Source organism: Mustela erminea, chromosome 3, assembly GCF_009829155.1.
Source record: "Mustela erminea isolate mMusErm1 chromosome 3, mMusErm1.Pri, whole genome shotgun sequence".
Taxonomy (NCBI): domain Eukaryota; kingdom Metazoa; phylum Chordata; class Mammalia; order Carnivora; family Mustelidae; genus Mustela; species Mustela erminea.
The window spans coordinates 58486162-58500602 of record NC_045616.1 but is presented as its reverse complement, the minus strand read 5'-3'; the positions used below and the strand labels follow the sequence as shown (position 1 = coordinate 58500602).

Genomic DNA, 14441 nt, shown 5'->3' with positions numbered 1-14441 from the left:
TAATCAGTGTTGCTCAATAGAATTTTCTGTGATGATGGATATGTTCTATTCTGTGCTGTCCAATATAATAGTCATTAGCCACACATGGCTACCAGACTCTTAAAATGTAGCTAGTGTAAGTTAGGAACTGAAAATTTAGCTGTATTTAATTTTAATTAGTTTTAAATTTAAATAGCATCGCTAGAACATCAATCATTGTTTTAAGAAAAAGATTTTGTGGGTCTATAGTGCCAGCTATCTAAAAAAAGTAAAAGATACTGATGCATTTCATAAAGGACTTCAAAGGAAGTTTCTGAAAAAAAATTTTCAGGATAAGTCAGAATTAACTCTAGTGACCATCTCATTTGATACACATCCTGAGTAACTGAGACCTTAAAAAGTAAGAGCCAACTCTTAATCTCACAAAACAAACTGAGGGTGGCCAGGGGGAGGGGTTAGGAAGAGGGTGGTGGGGTTATGGACATTGGGGAGGGTATGTGCTATGGTGAGTGCTGTGAAGTGTGTAAACCTGGTGATTCACAGACCTGTACCCCTGGGGCTAATAATACATTATATGTTAATAAAAAATTAAAAAAAAAAAAAAAGTAAGGGCCAGATTCAGTCAGAAAGGATAGAAGCATCTGCTCCAAACAATGCAGCTCAGCAAAGTTAGCAAACATCTAATATAGTTTAATTTGTAAATAGTACAAGTAACTGTAACATAATGCTTTAAGTGGATCAGGTACAGTATGTGTGTAATGTGCGGGCATCTATATGGGTGTGATATACATGTGTAATGTGCAGGCATCTATATGGGCAATGTGCTACTTGCACCGCTCAGGTTGTAAACTCAACTGTGGCTGCCCTTTACTGAAATGGCTTCATCTACTTAAAATAAGGGAAAAATCACAAAACTTCTAGGAAAACTCATAGAATATACAAGCAAAAAGGAATTCCGTTATTGATTATTGTTCTTCAACATACAGGAGAAGGGGCCTACAGTTTTCCTAAAGTAAAGGAAGAGTAGGTGTTAAATGGCGTCTCCTATTCAGAGACCTAGAATATTGCCAGGTGCTGGTCTGAGACCACCTGGCAATGTCGCCACCATATTGCTGCATCCATTCAGGATGGCGTACTGTGATGTTTGTGCTCAATGCTGTGATAGGCGGCTGACCCGTTTCCAAACTATTCTGTGAGTCTGGGTCTCCTTAATTAGATGATGTAATGGCTCTTACAGAGTCATTAACTCTCTGGGTTAGCAAAAACAAACAAACAAACAAACAAAACCCTAAAGGTATAATTTCAAACATGTACATGCCTTCTTATGTAAAATAGATTTTGAAACGGCATGCTTTGGTATAAACTAGAGAATCTGTGATTTTCCCTTTATTGTACATAGCTCACGTACCATGGAACACACTGCAGAGATCCATTAGGTCTTTGCACAATGTGCATAAGCTCTTATTTCTATGCTTCAAGAACACTTCAGATCTCACTGCATTTCTATTGCTAAGCATCTCTCTATATTTTCTTTTCCTTTTTTTATTTATTTGAGAGAGAGAGAGAGAGAGAGAGAGAGAGAGAAAGAGAGAATGAGCTAAAGAGAGAGCATGAGAGGAGAGAGGTCAGCAGAAGAAGCAGACTCCCTGCCAAGCAGAGAGTCCAATGTGGGACTTAATCCGGGGACTCCAGGATCATGACCTGAGCCTAACGCAGTCGCTTAACCACCTGAGCCACCCAGGCACCCTCTATTTTATTTTCTTAATGAGAGATATACAAAGAATAGTGCAGCTACCCTGAACTAAACAAAAGTGAAATTTTAAATTTAGTGTTTATGTGACTGTGTAAAAAAAATTGGGGTATACATTTCTTTATAATAGAAAATGACAAACGGGAGTAAGGTAATAGAAGATGACCTACCACCTTGTTTAGAATTCCTATTAGATATCATGATTTTTAATACCACTTTTACTCAGTTGATTATAGTTCAATGCCATGGAGAAACTATTCTGCTAGATTAATTCAGGAAATAGGACTAACTGCTTTCTTTACTGCAGAAACACGAAAAACTACTTTCCGAAAGAAGCTTTTTTGTATTCTTGATTTTCAAAAACAAACATCTTACTGAATTTGAACACTAGGGGGCATGTTTGTTTCTTGAAATAAAGGTCTTGTTTACGATTCCCCAAAAAAAGACTGAGTAGTGTAACATTTGATTCACATTTTTCTGTGTGTCGCATGTTGGCACTGCAAGGTTTCTGACTTTGGGTTGGGTATTTTGTTTCTATAAATATTAATTAAGTGAACTAGCATGTGTGAAGTGACTAGGATAGTGGCTGGCACATAAAAAGCATTCAGGAGATGTTCTCTCCCTTCTTAGGCCTCCTTCTGTGGTTTAACTTCAAGATTTGACCAACAAACCCTCAAAGGATAGACGACTCAGAAGTAGGTGCGTTTCAGAGTTATAGCCATTTAAAAAGCCACTAGAATTTACATGTTCACTCATCCAAAAATGTTTTCTGTTTAAATTTGTTAAGAAGTTCTATTTCTCCTTGGTTACAGGAAACCTCACTCGTGGATACCTAGCCTATTTACTTCTTTAAAGCCCTACATTCGTCAGCAGGGAATGTGCTTAGTCTTCCTTTCTCATCTTTTGAAAAGGTCTCAACAAAATGTGTGGTGATGTGATGCCGGAAGCCATAGATGACAATGACATCATTCATAACCCAATGGAGCCCTCACCGGGCAGACAAAAGAGTGGAGCAGCCAGTGTGGACCTGCTTCCAAGGCTGCACTGTCTCTGGGTGGTGGGAGAGTTCCTCAGTCGCCATCCAATTATTTTTCCTCTGGGGACTTTTTGGGTGGGGACAGGACAGAGGGAGGGGAGCGGCAGGGAGGGAGCTTTTGTTTTCTGCTAACTCTGTACAGAGTCTGGCATTTTACCTTCTTCTTGGCTTCTGGGATAGTGAGGCTGGGCCAGGAGTTCAGGGATGGGAGGGGCCCTGCTCCAGCTGCTCTCTCTCTCCTCAGCACACGTTCACAAAAGCATCTGCTGTTTTGCACGTGCCGAGTCCAGTTAAGCTTAAAGGGTGAGGCTTGTGTTTATCCCGTGGAAAGAAGTGTTTCGGGTCCTGTTATATCTGATTCCCCACAAAAAGCTATCAGATGCCCGTTCGAAAGAGGCAGCCCTCCGCTGACAGATAAACAAGGCAGCAGTACTCAGTGACAAATCTGGGAAAGAAGGAATGGGGAGGGGGAGAGGTCCTCTTGTCCCTGTCCCTAAAACTAAGTCATGTGGGACCTTTTTAAAAAAGTCTTCTTCTCCAATCCAAGACTAATATTTCCTCTATACTTTTTTTTTTTTTAAAGCCCGGTTTATATCTATTATAGCACCTGCTAATCTGACATGTGGTTTAATTAGTTTTGTAACCCATTCTTCCCATCAGATTGCATTTTGTTGGGGTTAGGGATATGTTATATTTATCTCAGAATACTTTGTCCTTAACCAAGCACACTGCATATAAGAGGCTCAAGAAATGTTGAGCTGAACTGAATTATTATATACCCCACTGAACGATACCATTTTATTGTTGAAAGAATTCACAGAAAAAAAAAATAAATGTTGGGGCGCCTGGGTGGCTCAGTGGGTTAAGCCTCTGCCTTTGGCTCAGGTCATGATCTCAGGGTCCTGGGAACGAGCCCCACATCGGGCTCTCTGCTCCGCGGGGAGCCTGCTTCCTCCTCTCTCTCTGCCTACTTGTGATCTCTGTCAAATAAATAAATAAAATACTATTTAAAAAAATAATAAATGTTTCTAATTAGATAGAGTGAACATTAACTGATTAAAATGAACTAATTTGTCCATAGTCTTGAAACAAACTGAATTATCTAAAGAAGAATTCCTATAATCCTAAGCATCATTACAAACTATGTGGTTTTTCTTCCTATTTCATCATGACCGATGGGCTAATCTTTTGATTTTTTTTTTTTTAAAGATTTTTTATTTATTTATCAGAGAGAGAGAGGGGGAGAGAGCGAGCACAGGCAGACAGAATGGCAGGCAGAGGCAGAGGGAGAAGCAGGTTCCCTGCTGAGCAAGGAGCCCGATGTGGGACTCGATCCCAGGACGCTGGGATCATGACCTGAGCCGAAGGCAGCTGCTTAACCAACTGAACCACCCAGGCGTCCCTAATCTTTTGATTTTTTAATACGAATTTTTACATATACATTCTTTGTCCTCACTAAACAAAGTTCAGTATAACTTTATTTCCAGTTTTAACGGAAGTAATGTTTAAAAACAGGGGAAGTCTTAGCCCACACAGGCACGTTAGGCTCGTGCTTGTTAGAAATGAAAGAAACCACAGAACGCTTAGTCTGAGGCTCGAAGCAGCCTTTCCATGCACAAGCAGATATGTTATTAGCCGCTGCTTCACATTCTTAGGGTATCATCTCTGGTAAAGGCTGAGTTAGGGCAAAATGAAGGAAGTTTTCTACTCTGATTTTAACGATAGCAATCCATATGTGGGGGCACTGATCCAATGAAGATGAAATTGGTTTGGATTCTGAAATCCTTTACGCTATATCCAGACTCAGTAGTTCTCGGCAGAGCACGTGCGTGAGCATCACTAACGAGGCTTTTTCATTTGCAGGTATGACCGGTCCTACTCCTAGAAATTCTGATTCACGAGGTCTAGGGAGAGTTCTGGGCAATTATATTTTTAAAAATTCCGTAGATGTTCCTAATGTGAGATATCGGGTTAAAAAAATCACTGTAGCATGTAGTAACTCCTTGAAAAAAGACACCATATTGTCTTTCTCATCTCTCCAGTTCGTCGCCTGTCGCTTTGGCCTGCGGCAAGTGCTCAGTAATTGTTCAATAAGTGAATGAATTTTACTGCTCCTCGTTTTGCTTCTGTCTGCTTCTGTGGAGATTATGGAATGATGATGCCTTTGCTTAACACCGTAATCATACTCAAAAAATGACTCTGGTGTCCGGCTCAGGTTAAAAGTAAACAATAGGTTAATAGACCACCAATACTGGCCTTCGGCCCAGTGAGGTCTAGTATGTGAAGTAAAGACATCTTATAGAGAAGATTCAGAGTCTTGAGGATAGTACTGAGAACAGACCTGGTTTTGCCACGAGTCAAAACATTTTAGTAACGTGAAAACTCGTAAAAACTATCAAATATGCAACCTGCTTCCAGTATGTTCCTTTATAGGGGATGTTCTCTATAAGAAAATTAGTATTATACTTTTTGTTTTTGTAACTATGTACACAGGACAGGAGCAAAAAAGAAAAAGTTAACTAAAACAATTTTTTCCAAAGAAATTCTACTTAGTTTTCTAAATTTTAAAAGATCAACCTATTAAGCTCTAGGTAAACAGTCATAATAGTGGCTTTATGAATATATTCCAATAGAAAAGCTTCAGAACTAAATTTTGGATATAATAATGTAGTCAAAGGAATACTTACACTCTCACTCTGAAAAGGATTTAAGAAATTTCCCCCCATTTCGCCATCATCCCTTGGAGTGCCAGGTTGATTACTCAGGCTCATATTATTGGGAGAATTCTGTAAACAAGATTTAGAAAACAAGGCATTGTTGAAGATTTTAATTTCCCTCTTGCATTATACTGTTTCAAAAATGGAATCTACAGCAGCATCTCTAAGGACAAAGCAGACTTATAATTCTAATCTCAGACTTCTACTGTGTATTCTAGTTCATTCTTTACACCTTGACAAGTACTAATGCTTTCCCAAATGGAAATTAAAAAACAAACAAAAAACCCAAAATAACCAAGCACAACTGTTTTCTTAGTCTCAGAATCAATATTTATTCAATTTCCCACCCTCAGCTTACAGAGTTCTAGTACTACATAGAGTTTAAAAAACATTCCCAGCAGGGGCGTGATGAAGAGAGCCTACCCACTGATCAGGCATGATGGGACAATGACCTGCCTCGGTAGTTTTACTAATCAAACTTCAAAAGGTCACTGTTCCAAAACATTTCCCCTTAATACGACATGTGGTTTGCATAGTAATACTCTTTCAACTATTTTTTTTTTTTTATATGAACCATAGGAAAAAAGGAAGATGGTTAACAACTATCGTGAGGAACAAGAGAACTACCTTAGGACTTGAGAATTTAATATGCACTTGTAGAGGAAGAGAAGGCTCAAAGCAAATTGCTTTAGAATCTTTTCCTTTCATTAGTTTAAGAACAGATTTACTTGGAAACTTTAAGATAAAATGGCTGATATTAGCAACCTAATGAAACCCCAAGTTAGCCGCAGATTGCTTCATATTCTACTTAAATTTGCTAGTCTTGTTATTACGGTGCGATTTTAGCTATGGGAGGTCATCTGCTACTCCCCAGCAACAGGAAATACAGAATGGCATTGCCATACAAAGCATGTTCACACAATATTCTGACTGAGGGATTCTTTCCATGTCTAATTTACTGAATTGTAAAAATAAACCTCAAGGTTAAAAATTTTTATTTGTTATTTTAAGTGGAAGAAAGACTGTAGGTTTCTTTCTGAGCCATTTCTATTTCATATTCTTTTTGAATAAGTTCTAGATTTTTAAAAGAAAATTGCTCTGAAGATTCTGACTTAACTAAAACAAAGTTATGTCATAAAAATTAAAATTTCATGAATGAGTTATTCCCAGAAGAATATGTGCTGTTTTAGAATATGGTAAAACTGTAAAGCAGAGACAGGTAGATGAACTGGTGGAAATACAGCTTATATCTTGTCCTGCTGTGCACCCCACAGGGAAGATCTGAGAACAAGGATCCTCTGAAGTCCATAGGAGCTCGATTTGCCAATGAACCCCAAGGGCTGGGGAACCACAGTTAATAGCATAAAGAGGATTCTTTTTTTGGATTAAATTTTCTCTCAAAATGTTAGTTTTCCAAATATACAGAAAAGCAACTGTACTTTCAAATGAAAATGAATAACTTTGTTTCCTTAAAAAACAATTAAGTAACATTTAACTAAGTATTATTTTATAGCTCCTTAATGATTAAAGTTATTAATTAGATAATCAACTGTACTTTGGAAACAGGAATGCTAATGCTGATTTAGTTAAAAAAGAAAACCAAATTTATAAAAATGTGGTAATATTTAGCCAAAATCTCTTTGGTGAAGGATTTGTCATTTTATACATAATGAAGAAATTGGTAATTTCAGAATAAAAAATAATCTAACATATATACGAGGGTATTTAAGGATACACTTGGAAGCTTTCTCATTTCTGTATAACACACACACTTCCTGTGGCAACTGAGGTGCTCCAAGATGAGCAGTGCATCTTTGATGGATTTGGGGTGCTCACTGTCTCTGCTTGCACGGTCCCATGAATCATCTCTTAATTTACAATTTTGGAAGTGTAGCTAGCTTCAAATCTAATTTCTGACTCAAAATGTGGATTTCAAAATATTCAAAATTTGAAAGTAACTCTGCATTAGTATTTAAATACTTCTAAAACAGCTCTTTTATTATTTCTGTTTTCCATGCAATCTGTTCATGGCATGGTGGCTCAGCAGTATAGACTTTTTTGGGGTGGAAGGAAGATATATAAGTACATGAAAAGGAGATTAAAGGACACATTTAGCATACAAAACAGCTAGTATCAGGTCTCTGAAATTTATTCTTATCCAGCTCCATGGGCATATCTGAAAATCTTCAAATGATAGGGCAAATTTGTTTTTGTTTTTTTTAACCTAAAGATATCTCTACAAAATGTGAAAGCAGAAGTTTCTCAGTGGGGAGTCTTATGGAAATTGTGCCGTCCATGATCTTAAGGAGTGACCTGATGAGGATACAGGCCAAAGGCATACTTAATACTGGTGTCTAAGGAACAGCTAAGATAGTGGTTCCAAACACCAGCCCAGAACAGGTTATGAGTGTGGGTGGCAATGAACCATGTGTTATGTTACATTTCGCTGTAGCTGTGTTTGTGTGCAGAGTTTCTAGTAGATTTCATCATCAAGGCAAGAACAAAGGGCTTAGATCAGGTCTACACAAAAAGGTTTAGATCAGTCAAAAAGGTGCTCTGATAGCTTGAGCACATAATTAGGGAGTAGGGAGTACAAAAAGAATCAAAGTAAAGATCACTTTTAGCTGCATTAGGCATTTTGGTTACATTTCTTACTTCAGTTAATGTGTACTGTATTTCCTACCTATACTTTAAGAATTTAGCTTATGAAAGTATTGCTATATTCCACCAATCCCAGCTTCAAGGGATTTTATTACATTCTCATTCACCCTTTCTTCTAGCTGTAATGTTTTTCCCTTAACATGACAACATACCTGAATGTTACATACAAGCGTATCCATTTGTGCATACGCATGTACCTGTGCGCGCACACACACACACACACACACACACACGTGGTTTCCTCTGGTAACACGTTCAATTCTCTTAGAACCTCTGTTCTCTGATTTTATCTTACAAGCATTCTTCCATATTATCTTTTTAAAAAATTTACATTTCATCTTTTAATTAATTAAATTTTTGTTCCTTCCTCCACCCACCCTCAGAAATTATTCCAAACTTTTTCAAACTGCTATTAAACAAGTGCCCATTTACAGAAATTTTGACTGTGCCCATAACTGGAATAAAATAATACTGACATTATCTGAAGCCCTCATGAGATGGATTTTGAACTGATTTCTCAGAGACTGCCAATAACAAGATTTACAGAGGGTTATTTTGACTTTGCCAGCCCCCCAAAGGAACGAAATTTCAGTCATGGTTCTCTCAGGGGATACAGTAAGCTAGAACCCAGGTCACACTGGGAAGATGACAGGAGCACAGTTGTCTATTAGCTGCCCTCTGATGGGTGTGGGTGGGATCTTTAACTGGAACTAAAGTTCTTGAGTCAGAAAGTTTCAGACTGAAAAGAATTCTTTGATAATTTATTAAGTGTGGTACGATCAGATCTGGCCTTCTCTGATACAGTTTTTTTTCCAAATTCAAAAATATAAATGTTAAATATGTTCATGTGAACTGCAAAACTTATTTAGATGACCTCCTTCTAAGAAAATAAACCATATGTTCTTCTCCACCCCCAACTCTAAAACAACTCCAAGGGAAAATATTTTTGTTCCATTGATTAAATGGGGGACTTCTCAGCTGCGAAAGAAATGAAAAGGATTTCACATTTGGGCTTCTAAATTACAGATGAATTCTGCATTTTTGAGAAATATACAGAGGGGTTTTACTAGATAATCCTCAACTGAACAAGAAATAATTTTAGAACTCCTCATTTGGAGTTCCGTGCTCCTTTTGCCATCGAAACAAGTGTTATCACAATGCAGGTGACAGTGTGAGTGCCCAGCCTTGACCACAAAACACAGTCTGATCACGAAGAGGAAAATAATTAGCATCTATATAGTATTTCAGAGCTCCTAGCATATGTTCATACTGGACTCTCAACAATTTTCTGAAGAAGGCAGGGAATGAACTACAAGCTCTTGTTTAAAGCTAAGGAAACTAAGCCTAAGAGAAATGAAGTACCATGTTGCCCCAGTTTGTAGGTAGTAGAACCAGGTTTTCTGATTCTCAATTCAGTACTCTTCATTACCTTATATAGAAAAAGAATAAAATAGAGTATATTTACAATAAAAAGGTAGAAAAAGAGTAGAGTAGTACTAGTAAACATTAAAAATGGAGTAAGAAAAAAAAAGAAGCAAATTTTTACAGATTTAAAAAATGGAGTAAGACACTTAAAAAAATATGTAATACTGGCACTCAATAAAATACAGGTTTAACTGAAGAACTAGGAAGGTGAAGCTGGAGACCTAAGAGGGATTTTGAACAAAACCGTTGAGCAGTAATTGTCACAACTATCTTATGATTTACAAGTAAGAATGACTAGAAAAAAAACAGGATGAAAAGGAGCGAAGCCAGGACACAGGACAAAAGGGCGGGGAGTGTTCTTAGGATAAAATGTTCTTAGGATAGCTGGTCTTATGTTGGAAAAGGAAGAAGGTGGGGAAAACGGAGGTAGTGATAATGTGGACAGTATGGAGTAAAAATCTGAAATAATTAGGCTGTGAGTGGAATGAGGGAGGGAGAGAAGGGGTGTACACATGATGCTGCTGATCGGAGGAAAAATGACCACAGTGTAGTGGAGATGTGAGACGTACCAGTGGTACATCACCCAGACAGCCTGGTTGGAGCCCAGGACCAACAAGCCTGGACAGGGGGCAGCGCAGAAATGACCTCATCCGAAGGCAGATACAACCAGTCATTCCTAGTACATTGTTAAATGACATGTTTTTGAGGGGAGAGTTTTTAAGTTAATTGAAATATATTTGGACTTTGCTTTGTAAAAGCTTTTCCTTATTGTCTTTGTCTCCTCAGTTACATTGAGCTTTTTGAGGGCAGAGATCATACCATGTTTATCCTTGGCTTTTCAGAGCCTGGAGTAATGGCTTGGTGCAATAATGTTTATTGAGTGAAGGAACTCCTGCCTAACCACTTGAGGACAGAAATTATGTTTGTATTTAAAGAAGTCTTCTATATCTCCCCATGGTGCACAGGATAATACTCAGGACACAAAAGTACATATTGGGTGGTCAATTAATGCTTAATGAATAAGCAATACATCACCAGGCGAGAGAATGTTATCAGCAGTGGGCACAATGTAATGGAAAAACTTGTCTCCAGAAATAGGAATGGGAAAATGAGCACAGAAGGAATAGCAATAGATCTGATATGACGACAGATAAGAAGATGGTATTTAATTTGTCATTATGAATCTATTTAAAAGTTTTAAAGTGTTCTATGAATAAATTACAAAGAACTTTCCCATAGGTGGGGGGGGGTGGGCTAAATGGGTGTTAAGGAGGGCACTTGTAATGAGCATTGGGTGTTATATATGTAAGGAATGAATCACTAAATTCTTTTCCTGAAACTAATATTACACTATATGTTAACTAACTTGAATTTAAATAAAAAACTTAAAAAAAAACCCAAAGTACTTTCCTATATAGTATTTTGTTTACATCTGTCTAATGTAGAAAGCTGTGGGTAGTGAATAGAAATTTTAGAAAGATGACGGTAAGCAATCTGGAGGATCCCACCTTCGTGTAAGATACTAGAAATGCTCCTCAAACACAAAATTAGAATTTTTATTGGTGACCACAAAGCACAATTCAGTGAGTGTCAATTCTCAGATACCTAAGATAGCATGTACAATCATGGTCATCTGACTTGTAAGGGGGCTTCCCAGAAAGATGGCTCTATGGAATTATACAATGAATCTTATTTCGAAAACAGGCCTTTTGCAGGTTTTACCTATTTCTCACAGAAGTAAGCTAGTGCTTATTATAAATATGTATCTATTTTAAGAAGAGAAAAAGATCTTGCTGCTTGTTAAACCATAAATATCCAAAGTGCATGTAGCACTTGTGAGGCCAAGCAGCCAGACAAGGTATATATGATGTCAGAATGCCAGTTCAACTCCCTCTCTCTCCTTCACTTTAAGTCTTAATTTAAAAGGTTTTGTAGCCCAATCAATCTTACTGTATTTTCCTTGGCACCAGAAATTTTACATTATTATACATGAATATAAATTAGAAGTAGGATTAAAAATGAAGTTACCCTTTAATGAATTTTGGTATTTATTGATATAAAGCAAACTTCTAAGAGAGTCATTTTAATGGTTGTTAATAGTTTTTATCAGCCATTCTAAATGTATTTTTGACCCACAGAGAACTATTTTAAATTCATCATGACCTAAAAAGTATTTAGGTATTCTGAAAAAAATATAAGGCATCTTAGCAGAGTATTAATTTTAAACACTCAAACTGTTGGAAGGAGGAAAAAGGCAGATACATGCTATTGGAAGGCTCTCTTTCCTACTTGTATTATTATACTTTTCTTCTAATTACTTTCCTATTCTATTTTGGGGAACTAGAATAATGATTGAGAAGATCAGCATTACCTAATAAAGGCTTGGAAGACAAATGAGATGTATAAATGCAATGCCCTTGTATAACAACACATTCTTCAAATTTACCTCTTCTCATTTTGATCTAGACTTCTTAACATTTTCAAAAGATTATCTATATTATGTCAATTTGTTTTATAAATAAATGACATAATAAAGGTAATTAAACTATTACTTGGGTGTCAACTGATCATGTATATAGTATGTCCTATAAATGAATCTTACCATGTTAAAAAACTCATTTTACCCCTTCCTATTATATGCATTAATATTTTTAACTTCTACTTAATTATATGTGGACCTGTACTTTCAAATGCTTGTTCAAGAACAAAATTCATAAGGCTATTCTAATAATTTTAGTAAGAGTCCCATGTAGAATAAAATGCAAATAAAAAAAACAACACAGATGATATATAATACTCACCTTGGAAATACTGTCCATATCTCCTGAGCCTGAAATAAAATATGAAAAAAAATCTTTATTAGGTAATAATTTTGTATATAAATGAAGCATTCCTTTAACATAAATAAAAAGAATACACTCTTTGTATTTTCTAGTATATATCTCCTGAATTTTCTAATCTTAAAAAATTTTAATCTTAAAAAATTCCTTTTCTCTTATATTGCCTGGTAAATAAGTATCATCTGATGGCAAATATAAGGATGAGTTGTACCTCTAGCTCCCCATCATCTTTTTTTATTTTTGTAATGGCAGAATGAAGGAAACTATTGTTATCCTAAATTCCTGAAAATGAAAATATTAGATCATTTCTAAATCCTATTCAATTCAAATTTTTAAAATGTATGTACATATGTGTACGTATATAGAGAACATGAGAAAGAAATATATTTTCTGAAATGATACTTCTAAATCTGATAAAATATAAAATGGGCATCTATAAGAATGTCTAATAATATTCTGAGCCATATTATATGTCAAATTAAAAATTTGACAGCAATCAATATTCACGGCAATCTATCAAAAGTAAGAATATCTTCAAAACACACTATAATTTTATGTTGATTCATAAAATTTTCATAAAATTTATAAAATTAAAAAAAATTTTAATTTATTTTTTAAAGATTTTATTTATTTACTTGACAGAGAGAGATCACAAGTAGGCAGAGAGGCAGGCAGCGGGGGGGCGGGGAGCAGGCTCCCTACTGAGCAGAGAGCTCAATGCGGGGCTCCATCCCAGGACCCTGAGATCATGACCCAAGGCGAAGGCAGAGGCTTAACCCACTGAGCCACCCAGGTGGCCCAAAATTTAAAAAAATTTTATGTTGATTTTTGGCAGAAGTGAACAATCAATAGTAATTTCTTGCTTAGGAAATGGAATCAGACATTAGAGAACAAGGAACAATGATCAGACCTTTGCCACAATATTAGATTTATTTTTAACTATTTTAACAATTTTCTTGGCATAAAAATATTATTTTAATAGGAAAACAGTTACAGTCGCAAAATAGTGCTTACAGAGATAAATTATTAAATATTGAATATATATGTAATTATGTATATAAAAATATGTACAACAATGTTTATTATAAAAGTAATAAGTCACATGCTAAGCCTATGTGAAACTCTTTTGCAAATTCTATTATAGGGAATAATATAACTGAAAATCTTCTAACTGAATCAAATGTCATCTTTTGTGAATAATTTTCAAATGGAAAGATTGGAAAGTGAATTATATTGCAATAAAGGAAAAAATAAAGTTCTAGAATAAGTGCTGCCCAGTAGAGCTTTGTTTAATGATGGAGATGTCTCTATGCTGTCCATTAGGTAGCAAGGAGCTTTGTGTGGCTATTTACATTTGATATGTGGTAGAGCAAGTGAGGAAGTAAACTTCATATTTTACTTAATTTTAACTTAAAATTAAATAGTCATACATGGTTAGTGGCTATCATAATTGGAGAGTGCAAATTAAGACTTTGAAATCTAGGCAAAATAGATTATGTATGTAAAATAAGTATGGACCTTAAAAGCTCAAAAATCTATCAACATGTTACAAATAATTTCTTGATTATTGAAGTCACAGTCCTTTTCAGAGTATTAGAGGATGGCATTTGGTTAGAGTTGTGAAATCTGTGCATAACCTAAGTTACTTGCGGGCATAGTTACTCCAACCTAAGTAAAAGGTGGTCCTTTTCCAAAAGAAAGAAAATTATCATAAGCTTCTATCCCCGTTCAACTTTTAGCTTATGATAATGTTACTTAAACATATATAAACATAAATGTGATTGTTTTTTGGTTTTGGTTTTGCATTTCACCTTGAAGCTATTTGGCTTCATTCGGTGAGAAGGCATCATTATGAAGTCCGTGTCCAACCATTAGTCACAGTACTAGAAATCAGCTTTATGACAAATGCAGAGTATGTTCCACCGTTCTCTCTTAAGAGAATCCTTCAGATTATTCAGAATATGATTACCGATTTTATTTTTAAAAGAGATGAGAATTAAAAATATAAAGAAAAAGTTAAGAAATTCCTGCAG

The 14441-nt window shown here is 36.0% G+C and overlaps 1 protein-coding gene across 5 annotated transcripts in view; it reads right to left on the bottom strand.

Annotated features, from left to right (window-relative positions):
* Positions 1–14441, bottom strand: part of SSBP2 (single stranded DNA binding protein 2) — a 294970-nt gene that overhangs the window by 3102 nt on the left and 277427 nt on the right. For all 5 annotated transcript variants that reach the window (XM_032334848.1, XM_032334849.1, XM_032334850.1 and 2 more), the window contains 2 exons: positions 12370–12398; positions 5453–5551 (listed from right to left, as the gene is read on the bottom strand). In XM_032334848.1, the coding sequence (XP_032190739.1) occupies positions 5453–5551; positions 12370–12398 (128 nt within the window). The remainder of the gene's footprint in view (positions 1–5452; positions 5552–12369; positions 12399–14441) is intronic.